Source organism: Numenius arquata, chromosome 13 (assembly GCF_964106895.1).
Source record: "Numenius arquata chromosome 13, bNumArq3.hap1.1, whole genome shotgun sequence".
Lineage (NCBI taxonomy): Eukaryota > Metazoa > Chordata > Aves > Charadriiformes > Scolopacidae > Numenius > Numenius arquata.
In genome coordinates this window covers 1,183,725-1,203,211 of record NC_133588.1, presented here as the reverse complement: position 1 = coordinate 1,203,211, position 19,487 = coordinate 1,183,725, and the positions used below count along the sequence as shown (strand labels likewise).

General features: G+C 42.3%; 2 protein-coding genes across 5 annotated transcripts in view; one reads left to right on the top strand and one right to left on the bottom strand.

Annotated features, from left to right (window-relative positions):
• The first annotated feature begins 29 nt into the window (after positions 1-29).
• Positions 30-6,310, top strand: SLC7A6OS (solute carrier family 7 member 6 opposite strand). Of its 3 annotated transcripts, none has more exons than XM_074157989.1 (5): positions 30-192; positions 1,029-1,406; positions 3,628-3,822; positions 4,691-4,820; positions 5,286-6,310. In XM_074157989.1, the coding sequence occupies exons 1-5, from the start codon at positions 34-36 to the stop codon at positions 5,405-5,407; spliced, it is 984 nt and encodes a 327-aa protein (XP_074014090.1). In that variant the 5' UTR covers positions 30-33; the 3' UTR covers positions 5,408-6,310. The 3 variants fall into 3 exon arrangements, with proteins under 3 accessions (XP_074014090.1, XP_074014091.1, XP_074014089.1); XM_074157990.1 differs by having other exon boundaries at positions 34-192; positions 4,691-4,805; positions 5,286-6,304; XM_074157988.1 differs by having other exon boundaries at positions 34-192; positions 3,625-3,822; positions 5,286-6,304.
• Positions 6,311-8,246: 1,936 nt separating this feature from the next.
• Positions 8,247-19,487, bottom strand: part of SLC7A6 (solute carrier family 7 member 6) — a 32,359-nt gene continuing 21,118 nt past the window's right edge. For both annotated transcript variants that reach the window (XM_074158115.1, XM_074158116.1), the window contains exons 6-10: positions 15,894-15,997; positions 11,781-11,877; positions 11,392-11,541; positions 10,479-10,662; positions 8,247-9,082 (exon numbers count right to left, since the gene is read on the bottom strand). In XM_074158115.1, the coding sequence (XP_074014216.1) occupies positions 8,988-9,082; positions 10,479-10,662; positions 11,392-11,541; positions 11,781-11,877; positions 15,894-15,997 (630 nt within the window). In that variant the 3' untranslated portion in view covers positions 8,247-8,987. The remainder of the gene's footprint in view (positions 9,083-10,478; positions 10,663-11,391; positions 11,542-11,780; positions 11,878-15,893; positions 15,998-19,487) is intronic.

Here is a 19,487-nt window from a genome sequence, read left to right as displayed (position 1 = left end):
GACCGCCCCTTCCCGCCCTGCCCGGCGGCCGCCATGGAGCGCGCGGCGGTGCTGCGCGTCAAGCGGAAGCGCGGCGGGACGGAGCCGGCCGAGGCGCTGCTCCTGGCCTGCAAGCGGCTGCGCACCGAGTGCGGCGGCGCCCAGCCGGTGGAGAAGGGCCTCTTCAAGCTGGTGGCGACCGTGTCCTCCAAGGTACCGCTCCCTCGCCGCCGCAGGCCGGTGCGGGCCGGGGCCGTTCCTCAGGCGGGCGAGGGCGGTGTGGTCCGGCCGGGGCGTTTCGTTGTGTTCCTGAAAGGGGCTTTCGAAAGCGGCAAACCCGCTCCGGGCTGGCAGCGCTGCTTCCCGCGGGTCTTTGCGGGTCCGGGAGAGCAGCGTCTGGGTGGGAGGTGTTGTAAGGGCATGGCGGCCCTCTCTGTGCCCCTGGGAGCAGGCTCCCCTGCGGGCTCTTCGTTAGGGAGCTTGGCGCAGGGCACCCCCCGCGGTGAGCTGGGCTCAGCTCCGGCTCTTCTGTGCTGACAGACCGCTCTTCGCTTATGAACTACAGACCAGGCAATAAGCCTGAATTTCTGCTGCTTGAGGTGCTGAAGCTCAGCCCTACAAGGTTAACAGTGTCCGTCCGCTGTACAGCCTTTTATATCGAATAAAGTTGGTACTTCTGAGGAACCGGTCTTCATTGGAAATTGTAAAGGATATTACGCCTTGAATTAAGGACCATCCCAGTCTTCAAAAAGCATTTGGTTTTGTTTGGAGGGTTGTTCTGTACCACAAAGTATATTGTTTGAAAATCAAATTGAAGCAGGCTTACAATTTACAAATGTCTTACACTTTTTTCCCAATATCAGGAGACTGTTACAATAGTTATGTTGCTGAAAGCAGTAGAATTTACTTGAATGTTGTTAGGAATGTTAGTACTGCAGTCCTCAAGTAGGAAGTACCAGTAATAGTAGTTATTAATCACTTCCAGGAAGGAGTCTGGCTTACTGTGTTGGTGGTGTCATTATATTCCTCCATTTTGTTCCTCTACCCAGAACGAACCACTTCAGAAATATGTTCAAGAAGTGATCACTCGAGAGAAGGCAGCTCAAAGTCTGCGACCCTCTTTAGGAAGCACTCAGCGGATCATTCAGGAGCTCCGCTCTTCCAAGCAAGAGCAAAGGAAGGAAAACCGTTACCGTGTGATAGCCAGCCATCGTCCCGACTGTGCCGGAACAGCCGCACCTGTCAAAAATGGCGAGCCATCGACTGATGGTGACAGATTGGACTCTGAGGCAACGGAAGATGCTTCACAAAAGGAGAGCGGTGCCGAGTATAAGAGTTCGGACTGCTGTGGGAAATTCCAGTTGTTTGATATTGAACAGGAAGAGGAGGTGGTGGAAGACTCCAGTGTAACTGCTGCAAACCCTCAGGTCAGCAAACGAGCTTAGGGTACTTGAAGTAATTTGGTATCACTGTTGACTGGTACATGTGGGCAAACTGACCGCTGTGGAAGGTTTTTGCATTGTAAGTATTCCACTGTTTAATAGGAGCTTTAACTAGGTATTTGCAAGCTGGAGTATTTTACAGGGAGTAACTTATTTGAGGATCCTTAAGTGCGCTAATGTTGTTGAGACAGTAGCCAGCTCCACACAACTGTCTACAGGAAGGGCTTGTACCGCCCTGGTTTTCCTATACCCTGCTCAGATGTATAAATTCTCACATTCATCTGTCAGGTGGATCTTGATGGTTTTTGATTAACTTCCCTACCTAGAAAAGAAAAAAAAAAATCTAATTTGGAGTCTTCTTACCTACCCAGATGCCAGGAATGTCGCTTTTAGGCAAGATTCACTGAAGGAAAAGATACTTTTGAGCTTCCCCTTCTCATAATTCCAATACAAGGTTTTATTGTTTATTTTGTTTTTAGCAGAACTATGGATGTTTAACGGGCTGGTTAAGCCTCTACATCCTGTTTCTGTATTAAGAGTTAAGTATGTTTTCAGTTTGAGGAGTATCTGCTCAATGTCTAGCATGGTTTTAAGTAGAAGCAGCTCTGCCTTCTATGTAGGGTTGACCCTACAGAGTGTTCAGAAGATTTTGTATCCGAGACTCATAACCATATGGAAAAGAAGATAAGAGGGCTGTGTATGCTTTCTTTAGTAGCTTCTTCACTGTATGTGTGTGTATATATATATATTTATAGTATTATATATATATTTAGTAGTTTCTTCATTATATATATTTGGGGAGGGACTCTTTAGCAGGGAGGGAAGTGACAGGACAAGGGGTAATGGTTTTAAGCTGAAAGAGGGGAGATTTAGATTAGATCTCAGGAAGAAATTCTTTGCTGCGAGGGTGGTGAGAGCCTGGCCCAGGTTGCCCAGAGAAGCTGTGGCTGCCCCATCCCTGGAGGGGTTCAAGGCCAGGCTGGACGGGTCTTTTGAGCAACCTGGTCTGGTGGGAGGTGTCCCTGCCCAGGGCAGGGGGGTTGGAACTGGATGATCTTTAAAGTCCCTTCCAACTCTAACCATTCTGTGGTTCTATGATCTGTAAGTACACACGGATGCTTTACTTATGCAGCCCGTCACAGCTCTGAGGAAAACTTAAAATGCTTAATGTTAAAGAAGATACTTGGGTGAGGAAGAGCCCAACCAGCTGTCATCCTTCAGCATTTCCTACAGGCTATTTCAGGGCTTTGCCATCAAACATTAGTATGAACTCTCGCTTTTTATTAAGCACGTAGTTCAAAGAGATGTTTGAGATCTGTTAGTTAACTGTTACCTGTCACTCTGCTGATTAGAAAAAACAGGAATGAAACCGATGTAGCATCAGAACTTACAAGCAGTAAGTGTTGAAAGTAAGAAGTAAGCTTTCTTTTTCATTCTGCAAGTATTAAGACATGAGTGAAAGGCTGGTCTAGCTGTTCCTCAGAATTACTTAAGTAGCTCAGAAGACACCCCTGTGGATTGGACAAGATACTCTGAAATGCTCTAGCAGAGAAAAATTGGCAGCAAAAACCTGCCTGTGTAGACCTTCAAGTGCTGGTCACTAAAGCAAATACATTGGAAATAATTTATTAGGAAGGAGAAAGCACAAAGAAATTTCTACAGTGTTTATGTGGGAAATTTCTTCTGTGTTTCAGTGAGGAAACAAGGAAAGAAAAAGCGTATCTGTAGGGTGTGTCGGCCTTTTCCTGTTAATCTCTCATGTTGTCATTGTTTCTCCTGCACACTTGGTGCACTGTAATCTGCTTGTGTATTACCACTGCTACTGTATGTGCATCTTTCCTGCAGCACAGGCTGCCTTAAAACTGGTCTTTTCAACCAACACGTCATCAGAAACAGATGAACAGTTCTATGAGGTTAGTCGTATCCCCTTCAGTAGTTTCTAATGAACTTGTCCCAGAAGTTTTCTGAACTGGGCATGGCTGGATTCACTGCATTAATTGGAAGATTCTTCTGTGTCTTTCTGTTCTAGTTAATGTTCCAAATACCAGCATTCTGATGGAAAAGCGTTTCGGTTGAAGATTTCAGAATGTCATCCTTAGCTAGCTGTTGGCTGCTGTCTACAAAGGCAGTTGGCTGTAACTAAAACTTTGTGTGCACGACTTCAGTGGACATATGCCCTTTTAATATTTTTATTTTTTCTCAGCAGAAGACTGATCCAGATGTGATTCTTTGCAATGCAGTAGAGATGATCCGTGAGCGTTTAAATGTTTCTGAAGACGTTAAAAAAGAACACCGTGAGAAAGAGGAGTATGTTTATGACATCTACTATATGGAAACATCAGCCCCTGGTTGGATCGAAAATATCCTCTCTGTACAGCCGTATAGAGAAGAATATGAACTGGTAAGGATGTGGGAAAACAGATCTTTCTTAAATAGAAAGGTCACAAATAAGCATGCTTAAAGTCCTGTCATCAGAAGTTGCCAAGAAAAATCCTTTGGGGTACTACAGACGCTCAGCGGTGTCTGTGTTCAGCTGTTTGTAACTGCCGGTCCTGTGTTCTTCCGGGTTACTGTTGATTCAAGCAAATTCTGATATGACAATGAAAACTGAAGGGACGGTGCTCACCTACTCTGAAAAATTTGTCTGGCTGCAAATTGCGAAGTAAATTTTGGCACACAAATGTAAACTTGAAGCAATTCACATCTCGTTTGTGACTAGGAGGCAGCCATTAAAATGTAGTTGTAAATACAGTTGGGTGAAAAAAGGAACATGGGAGGTACGCGTATCTTTTTCAGTATTTGGGAACTTGACTTCAATCTTAATATGAGATATTTTCTTGCAATAGAATTGTCCTTTGGTAACTGGAGTTAGGAAGTTAAATGTAAACTGAAGTCTTTCATTGCGTAGATACTGTGATCAATAGACTTGCATATCAGGAACTTGAAGCTACTTTTTCTGCTTCCACATCTATTACACGACTGCTGAAGCGAGGAGGGTTAATTTAGACATTAACCCTGGCCTTTAAATGCTGAACCGGAACATTTAAATGCATGGCTTCACTGATTTTTTTTTCACCTAAAGCAGATTGCTGTGCAATGGTGAATGTACTGACAGCCGCTGTGTGCAGTGTTGGATAACTAACGCCTGGGGTAGATCAGGGTCTCTTGGCTCTTTGGGACCTGTGTAGTATCGTATCGGTGGGTGAAAAAGTGCTTAATGCCAAGTGTCTGTATTTGTACTGAATGTTGTTTTTTGTGTTGACGTGCAGGTAGATAATGATGATGTTGCGGGGGAAATATATGAAGATGAAGATGATGAAAATGATGAAAATAACTGGCGTAATGATTATCCTGATGAAGACGAATTCTTGCCTGAGGAAGAAGGTGATGGAGAAAAAGGTCTGCTTGTCATAAATACTGTTCGCTTTCATGCTGTGAACATTTTTGCGTGCTGTCTCTAAAAAAAGCAACTATCTGAGCACTGCTGGGGTGGTGTTCTGCTCTTGTGGGTTCAGTCTGCTTAGAGAAGGATCACCTTTCTTGGAACTACAAGAAACCTTAGTGTTCTTGCAAAGCCAACATTAAGAACTCCATTTCAGGCTGCTGCACTTGCAGAAGATGGCTTGTTTTGGGAAGGAATAGATGACTTGGTTCCACACGCTTGTCAAACGCTGTCTTTGCTTTCTTAACTCCTCATCCCAGGGCAATCCAAGCACAATTCAAACTTCATTTAATGTAGAAGTTGTTGACTTTGTATTTGTTACTGTCCTAATGTGTTACTCAAGAAGCTTACAATAGTTTGTTAATCTAATTGTTTAACTAAAAAGAAGTGATAATCTAAAAGTATTTATGCTCTTTCTTTAGAGTCTGACGAGAGTTTCAGTGATGAAGACCAATGTTACAGGAGAAGAACATGGAACAAATATCAGCAGGAGGTTCTACAGGAATTTGGATATGATGAGATCCAGGATTTGGATTCTGACTAACAGCCCTTTTTTGAAGGTGAAATGTAAACTGAAGATGAAATTCTGCTGTTGTGGTAGAATTGAAAATCCAGAAAGCTGCTGATGGCTATGCATAAGAATGCTGAACTAAAATAAAAAAAAAAACCAAACCAAAACAAAAAACCACAACGAAGGAAAAAAAACAACCCCTCCAAAATGTCGAAAACCACTGTTTGGTAAAAGTTGTGCTCACTGGGACAGCAGGAATCCAATCTTTACATGGACGAGGTATAAGCTAAATTTTTGCCTGTCTGGCTTCTGAAGCTGTTGGTGACTAGCGCGGCTCACCCTAATGCTGCTGCCCAGGCATGAGTATTAGATACTGGACTGGGATTCTAGTAAATGCCAAAACCTTTTCCTGCCTGGCTGAGCAGCCAACTTAGCTGGTAGAGATCAGACTGATGGGTGTGAATATGCCACTTGACAATATAAATTTTTGTTCCAAGCAAAAGATACTGTATGCTTTAAAGTAGATTTTTCTGTCCATTCTGTGATGCTGAGGTTCTGAAGGAACTTTTTTTATTATTATTTTTTAAGAAAGCTGCACACCCAAGCGTTTGTACCTGTACCAGCGGTACCTCCACATTGTACACAGAGGCGCTGTTGGCAGCAGCCCTTCTTGTCATGACAAATTTGTCAGGTTTCACAAGAAGATTAGTATGTTTGCCGCAATGGCAAGTGAAAGTTCTGGAAAGAAGGCACTCTGTCCTAGTGCTTCCTACTGTATTTGTTCCTAAGTTTCAAGTTACCTTCTTTACATGTGTTCGAGCAAGTGAAATGCCTTGACCTGTCCATTTTATTGCTGTATCTCTCCCCAGTAATTTTACTATTGGAGTAGAACAATATATATGTATTTAAGTTGTAAATAAAGAATTTTTGACTGAGTTTTCTTTACTCATTGAAAGATCAGAGGAGCTGGTACAGCTGAAGCCGTATCAGCATTTTAAACTGTATTTATCTTTAAAAGAATTTAATCTGCCTGTTTGGACACCCAAAGTATTTCAGCACTCTCCTACTTGAATCCATAAGAAATAGCTGACGGGGTTAGATCTAGGTCAGGCAGGAGCTGCAGGTTGCAGCAGGGACTTTAGGTCAATTAGTTCTGGCTGGTGATGTCAAGGTAATAGAGGCAAAGTACTTTTTTTCCTTGGTTTCACAGAAAGGTTAATACAGCTGTTGACCTATGGCACGACCGTAGCCTCTTAAAGCTACGCCTGCCCCTTGAACAGGTGTCTCAACTTAGATCCTGGATTCATTCGAATCATACGCAAGATTTCAAAGCTGCATTATAATAGCTAAATGCTAATTTTCATTAAATACTGAAGAGAACCCTACGTGTTTATGTTCTAACTGTGCACAAAGTTCCTCAGCTAGAATTTACCTATCATCTTAAATGCCACTGCTGCTTCATAAAGGTAGCCCAAGACTGTTTGATGTTAGTCTTCAGGATCTACTACCATTTGCCATGATCTGCAGCTTTTTGTTTCAGGTAACCTCGGGCAGGGAGACGGTACAAGAATGCAAATATCCTCACTACTCAAGTGCTTGATGCAAATGCGGTGCAGCATATGAAGCGTGCATTGTTTCAGCCGTATTCTTGTGGTTACAAGATTTAGTTCAGCTTCAGTGCACAAAAATCTGCACACGCGGACACGCTCAGGTTAACTGAGGTAAACATTCCAAAATACGATAAAAATTCCAGGTATGTTTTTGAAGTACATCCACTCTGCTGGCCAAACGGGCTGGCTTCATGTTACTGCTCACTGCACCAAAATTCAGTATCAAAACGTCCTGATGTTAGGCTTTGTCCTGGTTTGAAGTAAAACAGAACCAACTTTCTGTTCCGTAATTTTACATCCCAGCCAGGCCTCTTCTAACTCTCTGAAATTAACGGCATATTGTGGAGAAAACTGCTCATTCTCGGAGTGATCAGCCCAGTGTTTGTGCTCCGTGCCAAGGGATGGTGTGCAGGGAGGCCCTTGCTTATCCTTATTGCCGTAACAACCAAGGGCAGCCAATTCCGTTATTTGCCCCGTTGGAGGGTCAGAAGCGGAAAAGCCTAGAGGGGTCCCACCTGTGGGGAGAAGGGGACAGGAGAGGTGACCCAAACCTGACCAACTAGGGTATTCCATCCCATCTGCCCCATGCTCAGTATAAAAGCTGAGGGATCAAAGGGTCAACTCTCTTCCTTCAATGGCCGACATCCTAAGAGGACTCTGTCTGTCCATCTGCCTTTGATCCCAATCTGTATGTTCCAGACTCCAGAGCCGGAATCCAGTTCCCATTCATCGCTGAGTCCAGTCTGGGACTTCCCCAGTGCCTGCCGGTGACGTGACTGTCCTCCTGGGAGCTTGATACAGTTTTGTATATATTATATCTATTTCATTATTTTCTTCTTTTTGATTTTAATATTAATTCTTCATTAAAGTAGTTTAGTTCATTCTAAACTTCTAAATCTCCTTATCTCTTTCTCTCCTCTCTTTTGGGGAGGGGGGGGAGGAGGATGATCTGTCAGTCTGGTTTTGGTAAATTTGGCCAAAACCACAACAGGTTTACAGCTTTGGAATTACAAATAGTACAAACTAGTATCAGTTTGTATGGCAATATTACTTTTTATTTCTGTTTTTATTCCTATTTTCTCTCCCTGCTACTTAGCTTTCAAGATACAGTTGCTGCCACAGAAAAAAGAAAGTGCTTTGTTCTGTGAAGTTCTCGATGGTCATTTCTAGTGAACAGCACTGAAATTTAGCAAGGGAATTTTCTGACTGCTGAGGTAACACTGCTAACATGTTTCACTAAAACAGTTCAGAAACAAACGCATACAAGCAAACTGAGCACTTTAATTTTGGACGTTTGATAAAGCCTGTCAGAAGTTGACCAAGTGCGAACAAGCTAACAGGAAAGAATCATCAAATGTTAATCAGATCTTCAGTGCAAAGGAGCTTTGTTGATTAAATCCTTGCCACGGTCAGATACCACATTTCAGTGCAGAATAAAATACTTATCTGTAAAGGAGAGAGGTTGGTTCAGTCTTTAAATAATGTAGCACAATTTTATTCATTTTTTTTTGCTAACAATGACAAGTTAGGTAGTTTGTTGGGACCAGCTGTCTGCCGGGATAAGAACCGAGATGGAACAGCAAATAATTTCATGCGAACATCCATCACAATTAAGCTAAAAATGACTTCTGTTCTTTTGAGTCAAAGTGTTTTTCAGTCTAACTTAAAAATGCATTACTTCACCACCTGGTTCTGCAAAATCTGATTTGATCCATTAGCTCTTACCATTTTAATACCAATTCTGAAGAAGGAACAGTATTGACGCATGGCTTGTGTGCCTGAAATGAGTAGGTAATCATTGTCCAATGAAAACATGCCACAGTTTAGGAGGGTGACATGAGGGCACGATTTGTGTGAGAATCCAACTGCAAGTAAGTACATTTCCAGTGTTTCTGAAAGACCACTGGAAACAAATTTTCCCATTTTTTCCAGCTCCATCTCTTCCCTTTTGTTGTCATAATTGCTTTATCCCCCCTCCTGTTTCTTGTAATGGCTTTGAATTTTTAGTTGGATTTGATTTCTAACTTCTTTTCTTCATTTGTGTCCATCTCTGTTAAAACGCAGTAACAGAGCAGCTGCATGTTCCGTGTGACTGCACCTGCATAGGAAAGGGAAGATAAATCAGAAGAATAGCCACCTACTCAACTCTAATTACACAACATGCAGCTGAGCAATTAAAGAGAGTTGTCAAGAATGCTGCCTCACTTCTCTTAAGGGAAACAAAATGATGAAAGTTAATACAAAAAGTGTCTTCCACTCCTTTTTTTTTTTCTAAAACAGATAATGTTTATAACTGTTCCGTTGATATCTTAGGTTGTTTTTCCTCTTAGGCACCCCGTCAAGTAACAAGAAAAATCTTTTTTCTCTCTAATTAAGAGTGGAAAATTGGTAGAACAAAAAACTGAAAGAAGACCTTCACATAGCACACAGGAAAGTGACAAGATTACTGAGTATTTACATATTCGCTGGCTGCTGCAGCACAGCGAATCCTGTTGCATTCTACAATTCTGCTATAAACCTTCCTTTCCACATCCCTCATCGCTGTTTTATCACACGGTGACAATGACAACAGCGTACTGCTGGACAGAAATGTGCAATTTAACTGCAGCAATTCAATAGAAGGCAAAATTCCATCTGTGACTGACATAAAATCTATCTTCAAACAGCTGGTTCAGTAAAGCAAGACAGGTAGCTTGCATTACCAAGGCTTTTTGTGCACTGATTGAAGAGAAAGGTATAAAAATGTAGAACAAAATCTGTAGAAACTGGACAGCCTTTTAAATATACAGTAAATAGGGGTAAAACCATCTAAAATCAGTATACCCTTTTTACTGGGTCTGACTGGGATGCAGTTAACATTCTTCATAGCAACCCACGTGGTGCTATGTTTTGGATTTGTGGCTCAAACAGGGTTGGTAACACACCACTGTTTTGGCTTTTGCTGAACAGTGTTTGCACAGTATCAAGGCTTTTTTTTTTTTTCCCTCCCACTCTGCCCTCCCTGCAACTAGCAGGATGGGGCTGGGCAGAAGTTGAGAGGGGAGATGGCCAGAAGAGCTGACCTCAAACTAAGCAAAGGAATATTTCATGCCGTAAATGTCACGCTCGGCAATAAAAACTGAGGCAGAGGAAGAAGAGCGTGCACGTGGGAGGGTTTCTTCAAGGTGCCTGTTGCTCGGAGACCGACTGTGCAATAGCCTGCTCGTGGGAGGTAGTGAAGTGCCTGCCTTTGCATCATTTGGTTTTTCTCCCCTTTTTCCTTCACTTACCTTCCTTTCCCTCACTGTCTTTATCTTGACCAACAAGTCTTCTCACCTCTCTTCTTCCTATTTTCTCCCCCATTCTGCTGCGGGGTGCTGGTGAGTGAGCGGCTCTGGGGGTGCTTAGCTGCTGCCTGGGGTCAACTCACCACAACCCTTTTCATTAACAAACCCAGATTCACTTCTTTAATTTTCCTCTTTCCTAACAACATCTCCATCTACAAAGAAACTTACCTAAAAGCTTGTTGATAAACTGAGGTCTCCTTGATGCAGGTAAATAGACTCCCAAGAAAAATACTGGAATTCCAGATAAAGCAATGGCAATTCCAATCAATGCATTTAGAGTGTCACTATAGAGGGGCACTACCACCAGGAATATTGTGCATATACAGAATATTATTGGGAAAGCCACACTCAGCTGCAGACAGAAAAAACGGAACAGAATGTTACTGAAATATTCATTGTTTACAGTTAAAAGCATTTTGGTGAGAATTACAGACTTTTCCCTCTCAGTACCACTTTGTAAAATTATCTGCTCCTCCTATTACACATCTGGCTATTTGGAATCATAAGCAAATTGCAGAATTATTCTTCAACAGAATTGCTGCTAAAAATCACAAAAGTAATCAAGTATGGTAACTGCTGTCTTGAAAGAAACTGTGTAACAGGATGAAGTGTTTTTAGAAAAATCCAATAAAACCCAGGAAACAAGAATGACTTTCACGTAGCTTATCAACTTCAAGTACAAGACGGTGGTGAGAGGGCGAGGTATTGAACTGAAACACCACCAGAGCTAAGTGTGGTCCACACTGACAGAATTAATTAAGCATTCCTAATTTGAGATTTCTAATCCAACAAAAAAGGCTAACTACCATGTTAGCCTCATGAGACACTCTCCAGTTGACAGAGAGAAGGAACAGTGATTGAACTAACGTATAATGACAGAGTATACTGTTACAATAATTCCTTACTCTTACCTAGCAGACAAGCTAGCTTCCATGGTACAACATAGAAGGAAAACCATGTTTTGCATTCTGATCAATTTGTAACCTTTAGGGATAACGTGTATGGCCCAGATTTTACATAATACTTTTACATTATGTGGAAGAGAGGGATTTTAAACAATTCTGTAATAAGTAAACACTACCTTAAGAGGCCTGGGTCGATCTGGTTCCTTCCAACGTAGATATAATTGTCCAGCGATAGACAGACCAACAAAAAACCAGTAACTGAAACTAAAGTAATTAATAAGCTTGAAGACATCTTCCACAGCCAGGTAAATAAGGGTCATAGCACACTGTCAGAAAAGAACAGGAGTGAGATGAACAACAAAAGTTTGAAACTTCTTTTTTATGCAGCTTTTTGCATGAAAGTAACACCTCTTACTCCTTGGTGTTTGACATGACTTCATGCCTCTCAAAATTCACGCTGTCAGAAATCACCTCAATGACAGTTCTCTCTTGCGCTTTTTAAAAGTCTTCCTTTAAATAATTCATATAGTCACACCTGCACCATCGAAAAGCAATAATAACTTACATTGAAAAGCAGTGCTGGCACAGGTGTGAACCTCTGTATGTGGATCATAGACAACAGATCAGGAAGGTGACCTTCTCGAGATCCTACAAAAAATAGCCTGAAAAACACAAATCAGAGAACAGATGTTGAGGCCACAGGTGAGAAAGAATGTATTACAGAAAATCAAAGAACAATACCATTCAAAGTAAGTATTTAAACCACTGAATTTCCATCCTTTACACTGGTACATGGATTCAACCCTTCTGGTAAAGATGTACTGTACAATCACCATTAAAAGATATGCAAGCTTTTAGAAACATGGTGTTAACACCCATTTTTAGAAAACAATCCTACAGGTAAAATAGAAAATATCTATAGTAACTGAAATAAATTCCTTTTGTTTTGAAAAATTTTAAAAGCCAGCAGTGAAAACACTCCAGCTCCTAGCAGTGTAGTTTTCAATGGCAAGCGGAAGAGATGGCCAGGTCTCTGAACAGAGCTCACTCAACCACACGCTCAAAAAACAAACACACATTATTTTATTACCAACTGCAAATTGTTCTGTACAGACTACTTCACCAGATCATACTCATAATTGTTCTAAGCACAGAGGCACTATGCATACATTCAATGGACAGGAAGCATGTGAAATCGCCTGAATAAATCTATTTAAAACATTCACTAGTCACATCCACAATCAGTGCTCAGACAAAAGCTTCTTTACTGTATCTTAAGCTTTTTGACTGCAGCTTAATAGCAGTAGCAACTTTTAAAACCTTTTACTTTTAGAAAAACTTAAAAGATACTAAGATTTTTGAAGTCAGTAAGTTTTAAGTAAATACATTTGAAAATAAGAACTTGCTGGATATATCAAGTAAAATGGAAGATAATCCAAATAATCAGGTGGCCTGAGGACTCGCTACCCAGACAACATTCACTTGATCTTTAATTGTACTCTGCACACACACAGCTAGGGAGGCTTTGGGGAGGTAAGGCAGCAGTAAGGGTGTATGTGAAGGGGGAGGGGGATAATAATATCACGCTTGTCTGTGACAAGCTATGGGGTAACACATCAGGGTTAGAGGGACAGGGTGCTAGTAAAGACCTTCAGCCTGTTGCCCTGAGGCACACTGGTGACACTGCACTGCAGTCACGGTCTTATGGAGATGAGCCAGGGGCTCTTGAGGTAGTTGAAGTCAACAGAGAAACACCTGTGAGACACCTCAAAGTGTAAGAAGGTGGCACAGCCAACAGCCCAGCTGAAGTGCCTCTACACAAATGCACACAGCATGGGCAACAAACAGGAGGAGTTGGAAGCTACTGTGCTGCGGGAAAGCTATGACATAGTGGCCATCACTGAAATCTGGTGGGTTGAATCCTACAACTGGAGTGCGGCTATTGAGGGCTACAAGCTGTTCAGAAGGGACGGGTGAGGAAGGAGGGGTGGAGGTGTTGTCCCCTATGTTAAGGAATGGATAGAGAGTGAGGAGATGTCCCTAAAGCCCTCCCTGGGGTCAGATGAAGAGAGAGTTGAGAGCTTGTGGGTGAAGATTTAAGGGGCAGGCCAATATGAGGGACACTGTTGTGGGTGTTTATTACAGGCCACCTGATCAGGATGGGGAAGCTGATGAGGCCTTTTACAGTCAGCTCAAAGTAGCCTCGCAATCACAGGCCTTGGTTCTCATGGGGGACTTCAATCACCCTGAGATCTGCTGGGAAGGCTACACAGCCAGGCATGCATAAGGCAGGAGGTTCCTCCATAAACCAGGAGGTTCCTTCTTAATTTACCATCAAGAAATTGATGGTAATTTCTTGACTCAGGTGGTGGAGGATCCAACAAGGAGAGAAGCACTACTGGACCTAGTTCTGACAGACAATCAGGGACTGGTGGAGGACATTAAGGTTGGGGGCAGCCTTGGCTGCAGTGACCACGGAAAGATAGATTTCAGGATCATGGGTAGTATGTGCAAAACAACAAGTAGGACTGAAACCTTGGATTTCAGGAGGGCTAACTTTGACCTCTTCAAGAAACTGCTTGCAGAAATCCCATGGGTTAGGGCTCTGGAAGGTAGGGGGGGCTCAAGAGGGTTGGTTGATATTCAAATATCGCTTTCTCCAAGCTCAGGATCGGTGCATCCCTAAGAGCAAAAAAATCAGGCAAGGGAAGCAGGAGACCTGCGTGGTTGAGCAGGGAGCTCCTGAAAAAGCACAAGTGGAAGAAGGAAGTTTACAGTGCGTGGAAGAAGGGACTGACCACTTGGGAAGATTACAGGAATGCCATTAGAGTATGCAGGGATGAAATGAGGAAAGCCAGGGTCTCCTTGGAATTACACCTGGCAAGGGATGTGAAAGTCAACAAGAAGCACTTTTTCAAGTATATTGGAGGTAAAAGGAAAACTAGAGAAAATGTGGGCTCGCTGTTGAATGAGACGGGTGCCCTGGTGACAGAGGATGCAGAGAAGGTGGAATTGCTGAATGTCTTCTTGGCTTCAGTCTTTACTGCTCAGGAGTCCCAGACTTTGGAGGTAACAGAGAAAGTCTGGACAAAGGAAGCCTTCCCCTTGGCTGAGGAAGATCAAGTTATGGAACACTTGGGCAAACTAGATATCCGCAAGTCCATGGGTCCTCACGGGATGCACCCGCGAGTGCTGAGGGAGCTGGCAGAAGTCATTGCTGGGACGCTCCCCATCATCTTTGAAAGGTCCTGGAGAACAGGCGAGGTGCCCGAGGGCTGGAGGAAAGCCAACGTCATCCCAGTCTTCAAAAAGGGCACGAAGAAGGACCCAGAAAGCTACAGGGCGGTCAGCCTCACTTCCTTCCCTGGAAAGATGACGGAACAGCTTGTTCTGGGCATCATCTCAAAGCATATGGAGGAAAAGAAAGCTATCAGAAGTAGTCAACACGGATTCACCACGGGGAAGTCATGTCTGACTAACCTGATAGCCTTCTATGATGGCATGACTGGATGGATAGATGAGGGGAGAGCGGTGGATGTTGTCTACCTGGACTTCAGCAAGGCTTTTGACACTGTCTCCCACAATTTGACACTGTCTCCGTCTTCAATATGACCAATGACCTGGATGAAGGGATGGAATGTACCCTCAGCAAGTCTGCTGATGATACAAAACTGGGAGGGGTGGCTGACACACCAGAAGGCTGTGCCGCCATCCAGTGAGACCTGGACAGGCTGGAGAATTGGGCAAAGAGGAACCTGATGAACTTCAACAAAGGCAAGTGTAGGGTGCTGCACCTGGGGAGAAATAACCCCCTGCACCAGTACAGGTTGGGGGCTGACCTGCTGGAGAGCAGCTCTGAGGAGAAAGACCTGGGAGTCCTGGTGGACAACAGGTTGACCATGAGCCGACAATGTCCCCTTGTGGCCAAGAAGGCCAATGGCATCCTGGGGTGCATCAGGAAGAGAGTGACCAGCAGGTCCAGGGAGCAGGTCCTGCCCCTCTACTCTGCCACATCTGGAGCACTGTGTCCAGTTCTGGGCTCCCCAGTTCAAGAAGGACAGGGGACTGCTGGAGAGGGTACAGCAGAGGGCTACAAAGATGATTAGGGGACTAGAACTTCTCTCTGATGAGGAAAGGCTGAGGGACTTGGGTCTTTTTAGTCTGGAGAAGAGAAGACTGAGGGGGGGTCTGATCAACGCCTATAAAAACTTAAAGGATGGGTGTCAGGAGGATGGGGTCAGTCTTTTCTCAGTGGTGCCCAGTTACAGGACAAGAGGGAATGGGCACAAACTTGAATCATCTAAATATGACGAGGAACTTTTTTCCTGTGAGGGTGGCAGAGCCCTGGAACAGGCTGCCCAGAGAGGTGGTGGAGTCTTCATCTCTGGAGAAATTCCAAACCTGCCTGTACACGTTCCTGTGCAACCTGCTCTGGGTGGACCTGCTCTGGCAGGGGGTTGCACTAGATGATCTCCAGAGGTCCCTTCCAACCCCATATCATTCTGTGATTCTGTATGCACACACACACAGAGGTTTATTTAGGCCTGTTATTTTATTGTGGCTATTCATTACAGGTTCGGTTACAAAAAGTATTTTTGCTACTCGTCATAGATGAGTGTAACAGTAATATGTAAAAATATTCATGAATATTTGTCAAACGGAAAGAGATATGCAGTACCTGGAGGATGCTAGAATTGAAGCATTAAGTCCACCAAAACAAGAAAAGGCTACAGCAATGGGAATTGTCCAGCTGAGGATACCAAATACCTGGTCAGCAAACGTCTAATGAAAGGGAAAAGAAAAAGGAAAGATGAAAATATCTGCAACAAAGCGTATGTTAAACGATGACAACAAAGCTTTTGTAATAAGCCTGTATGGAAAAATAGTAATATAGTAAGGACAATCCATATTGCAGCACAGAGAAGCACACAGCTTTTTTATTCATTTTTGGATTCCAAATAAGCACAAACTTCCTTAGCCAAGCACCTGAACTCACATTTTCTGTGCACAGAAATAATGCTCAGAGGAAAGCAAAAATTTTTTTATAATTTTCTCACCAATCCTAATATATTTCATTAGCCAACTGAACTACAGAACTCAAGTGTAACATAGCGATTACAGAGGCTAAAGGACAAAAATATTATTACATATCTGAAAAAGGAAGTGCCATCTACTATGCATAGATACTAGTTCAGCTTTCTGCAGGTCTGCTTTTTCTATTACTAAAATATAAAAAACTGAAGAAAATTTTTGTATTTTGAAACACCTCCCCCTTGACCTCCCCTTTAAACTATTGGTCTTCATCATAAATTTATGAGTTAAGAAGTTCAGTCAAAGTGGACCAATATTCAGAACTGGCCCTTGTCTGTAGCACATAAAGCTATCTGGATTTGATAGTGGTCAAATTTTTCCTTTAATTACTCCAGGCACAAGATAACAAAAAGCAGTTCATCTTGATCTGTTTTCTGAATGGTTTTGTAGGTCAAAAAAGCCTAAATGACTTAATATAGATTTGATTTCTTTTTTTCTTTTTTTTTTTTTTTTTTTTTTTTTGGTGTGAAACGAGTGATTGATTTTCATGAGACAGCCCCCTGGATATAATGTCAATCTTTAAACCATAAAAAGCAGAAAGAAATACTGACATAAAACAAACTTGGCTGGTTAAAGCTTCCTGTTCTTTGCTGGGGTTGACAAAGTGCTTTGTTCAGCACATCATCCAGGTTAAGGTTCAGAAGGCAACTCTGCTTAGCTGCAAACCACCATCTAAACCATTCTGCTAAAAAGCAAAATTTATTCCATCCTTTTGTGTAATTTAGTTGAGCCCCATCAAAGGCAGATGGGATTTCCTGCTGCTAAGGGACAATGCAAAAGCACATAATCAGTTCAACGGGAACCTTGCCAAAAGGTTCAAAGTCAATGCATCAACTGTGTTAGTCACCCTGATTCTTACTAAAGCACCTCTCTTCCTGAGCTCTTTTAGTGTATACATATTAGTATAGCTTCCCTCAAAATGGAGCTTCAACACAGGGGTGGAAAAATGCACACACACAGATTCCCACAGAAATTACAAAAATCAACACAAGAAAAGTATAAAAGAACTAATCCATGTATGAATTCTGTTTTATGCTGAAATCAGAACATCCATTTAGCAAAAGACCATGCCATGAGAAATGTTTATATCACGGAATACCCTTTTTCAGTCAACTGAAACTGAACAAGCAACTGATAATTTAAATTATTGTATATAAAAGATTTCTGCTGCTCAAGAATAAGTAATTACTAGAGCCCACAGTGCTTCTCTCAGATCCTTATTGCATCTAAATGCAGCTCTGAGAAACCTAGTCTCCCACAGCAGAATGCAATTCATAGTGATCCAGCGAATGAATTAAGACAACTTCTCCAGAACGAGTAAGAATGAGGACAAGATGAAAATTCTAATAGGCAATTGTTGTAATATTTTAAAGGATGATTTAAAAACCTGTAATGCTGATTTCGGAAGCCAAACAGGAAGTGAAATTACTAGACACCAAACTTAAAACTGCTAGAGAATTTTTATATATATATATACACACATACAAAAAGCTAAGATACAGAACTCACTCAAAATGTTAGAGAACTAAGATGTTTAGTAAAGTTGCCTAAAGGATAAGCATTTAGAAAAGTAATATTAAACAGCTAAAGTTAAAGAAGAGAGAGAAAACATACGAATGTAACCTTATGCTGCAGGATGCAAATTAGTTAATATGTCACTTGGAGAAACTTCTTCCCCCAAAAGGCAGGTTGGCTTTTATTCCTTGCAAGCATTTCCCATTTCCGTTTGAAACATATAGTAATGGGCCAGTGTGGAATGCCGGAGGTGGGACTAACTCAGAAGCCATTTCCACCCTATCACGTATATGCAGCCTTTCTAAGATATGCTACTGTGGTTTCACACATCCTGGAAAACAGCAATCCCTCATATGAGCAGTAAAAGCCACAAAGAGTTAAGGCAAAGCCATGGTATCACTGCCACAAGTTAATACACAGGTCAAGACCTTATAGATTGAATTCTGGATGCAAACTATATGATGTGTAACAGCTGTTGATCCAGCTCAAAGTCTAAATAATCAATTTCCCTAGACCTGTATGAGTCAGCCCCTTCAAAAGACAGAATAACCTTGTGACAGCCTTTACCAAACACTGTCGCTTCCAATGTACTTTCTAATGATGTAGTTGGGATTCCTGAGAGAGCAATGGGTGGAGCATTAACTTCAAGAACTTAACTCTTCCTTAAGTGAGGTAAAGCAAAATAATACTTTAATTGAGAATGATCTAGAAAGTTCGGCTTGGTTTGCCAAGTAAATCTGCCTGCAAGCTGATCTTTCAGCAAAACAAAGTTGAAAGCTACGTGAAGTTTGGCTAAACTTTCCAGTGACATTAACTAGCTTAACATGACAAGTATAGACCCACCTGCCATTATGCAGGTGTTTTCTGACAGGCTTTCACCCTCAGTTCTAACATAAAAATCATCCAAGTTTGTGTATTGCTACTCAGACAATAAACACAATTTTATACTTCAGAGTACACATTTATAAATCCTGCAACACTCCCATTTTAATAGATGACAAGAAACGTCTCTCCAAAGCTGAGCTATACTCTCTTGTGAACAACCACAAACCCAAAGATCTCTACGGTTTTTCTGGCAGAAAGTATCACTAAAGCGTAAGTAAAAGTGACCACAATAAGCATTCAACTGTGGGCACTCTCAGAGGGTTATTTTATGTAAGAAAGAAGGGCAGAGAAAAGTACAAAATGCAATCAAGTTATCAAGCACATAAACCACGTGCACTGCGACAAAAGGGGAAAAAAAAAAAGCAGGGGGGGAGGGTAGAAGAGTTAGTGGCTGCTTTCTGCTAAAACTGCAATTGTACCATCATGGATCCTCCACAAATGAGCTAGACCTGGGCTCTGAACTGAGCTCCTGACTAATTCCACTGTAACTACCACTACTTCTGGGAGTAGTGAAGTGCATTTATAAAAAACAAATGAACTGGCAACAGGGGGAAGAATGGAGCATTCGCAAAGGGATGCAGAGGATGACAGAGGAGCCTACCTGGAGGCAGCTATAGCAGAAGCATTTAGTCCACCATAACAGGAGAAAGCCACCACTATGGGGATGGACTTCTTCTCAGGTTTCTTCTGAGAAAGTCTAAAGAGCAAGAAGGATTAAGAGATTAAATTGTCATCTCTGCTATAGTCTGACAAGTCCTGTACTCCAGACTTGAACTACAAC

Excerpts from the sequence above, each read along its gene's own strand:
- SLC7A6OS (XM_074157988.1), top strand. The coding sequence starts at position 34 with ATGGAGCGCGCGGCGGTGCTGCGCGTCAAGCGGAAGCGCGGCGGGACG. Across the intron at positions 1,407-3,624 it reads TAACTGCTGCAAACCCTCAG|CAGAAGACTGATCCAGATGT; the intron begins GTCAGCAAACGA and ends ATTTTTTCTCAG. Across the intron at positions 4,821-5,285 it reads AGAAGGTGATGGAGAAAAAG|AGTCTGACGAGAGTTTCAGT; the intron begins GTCTGCTTGTCA and ends CTCTTTCTTTAG.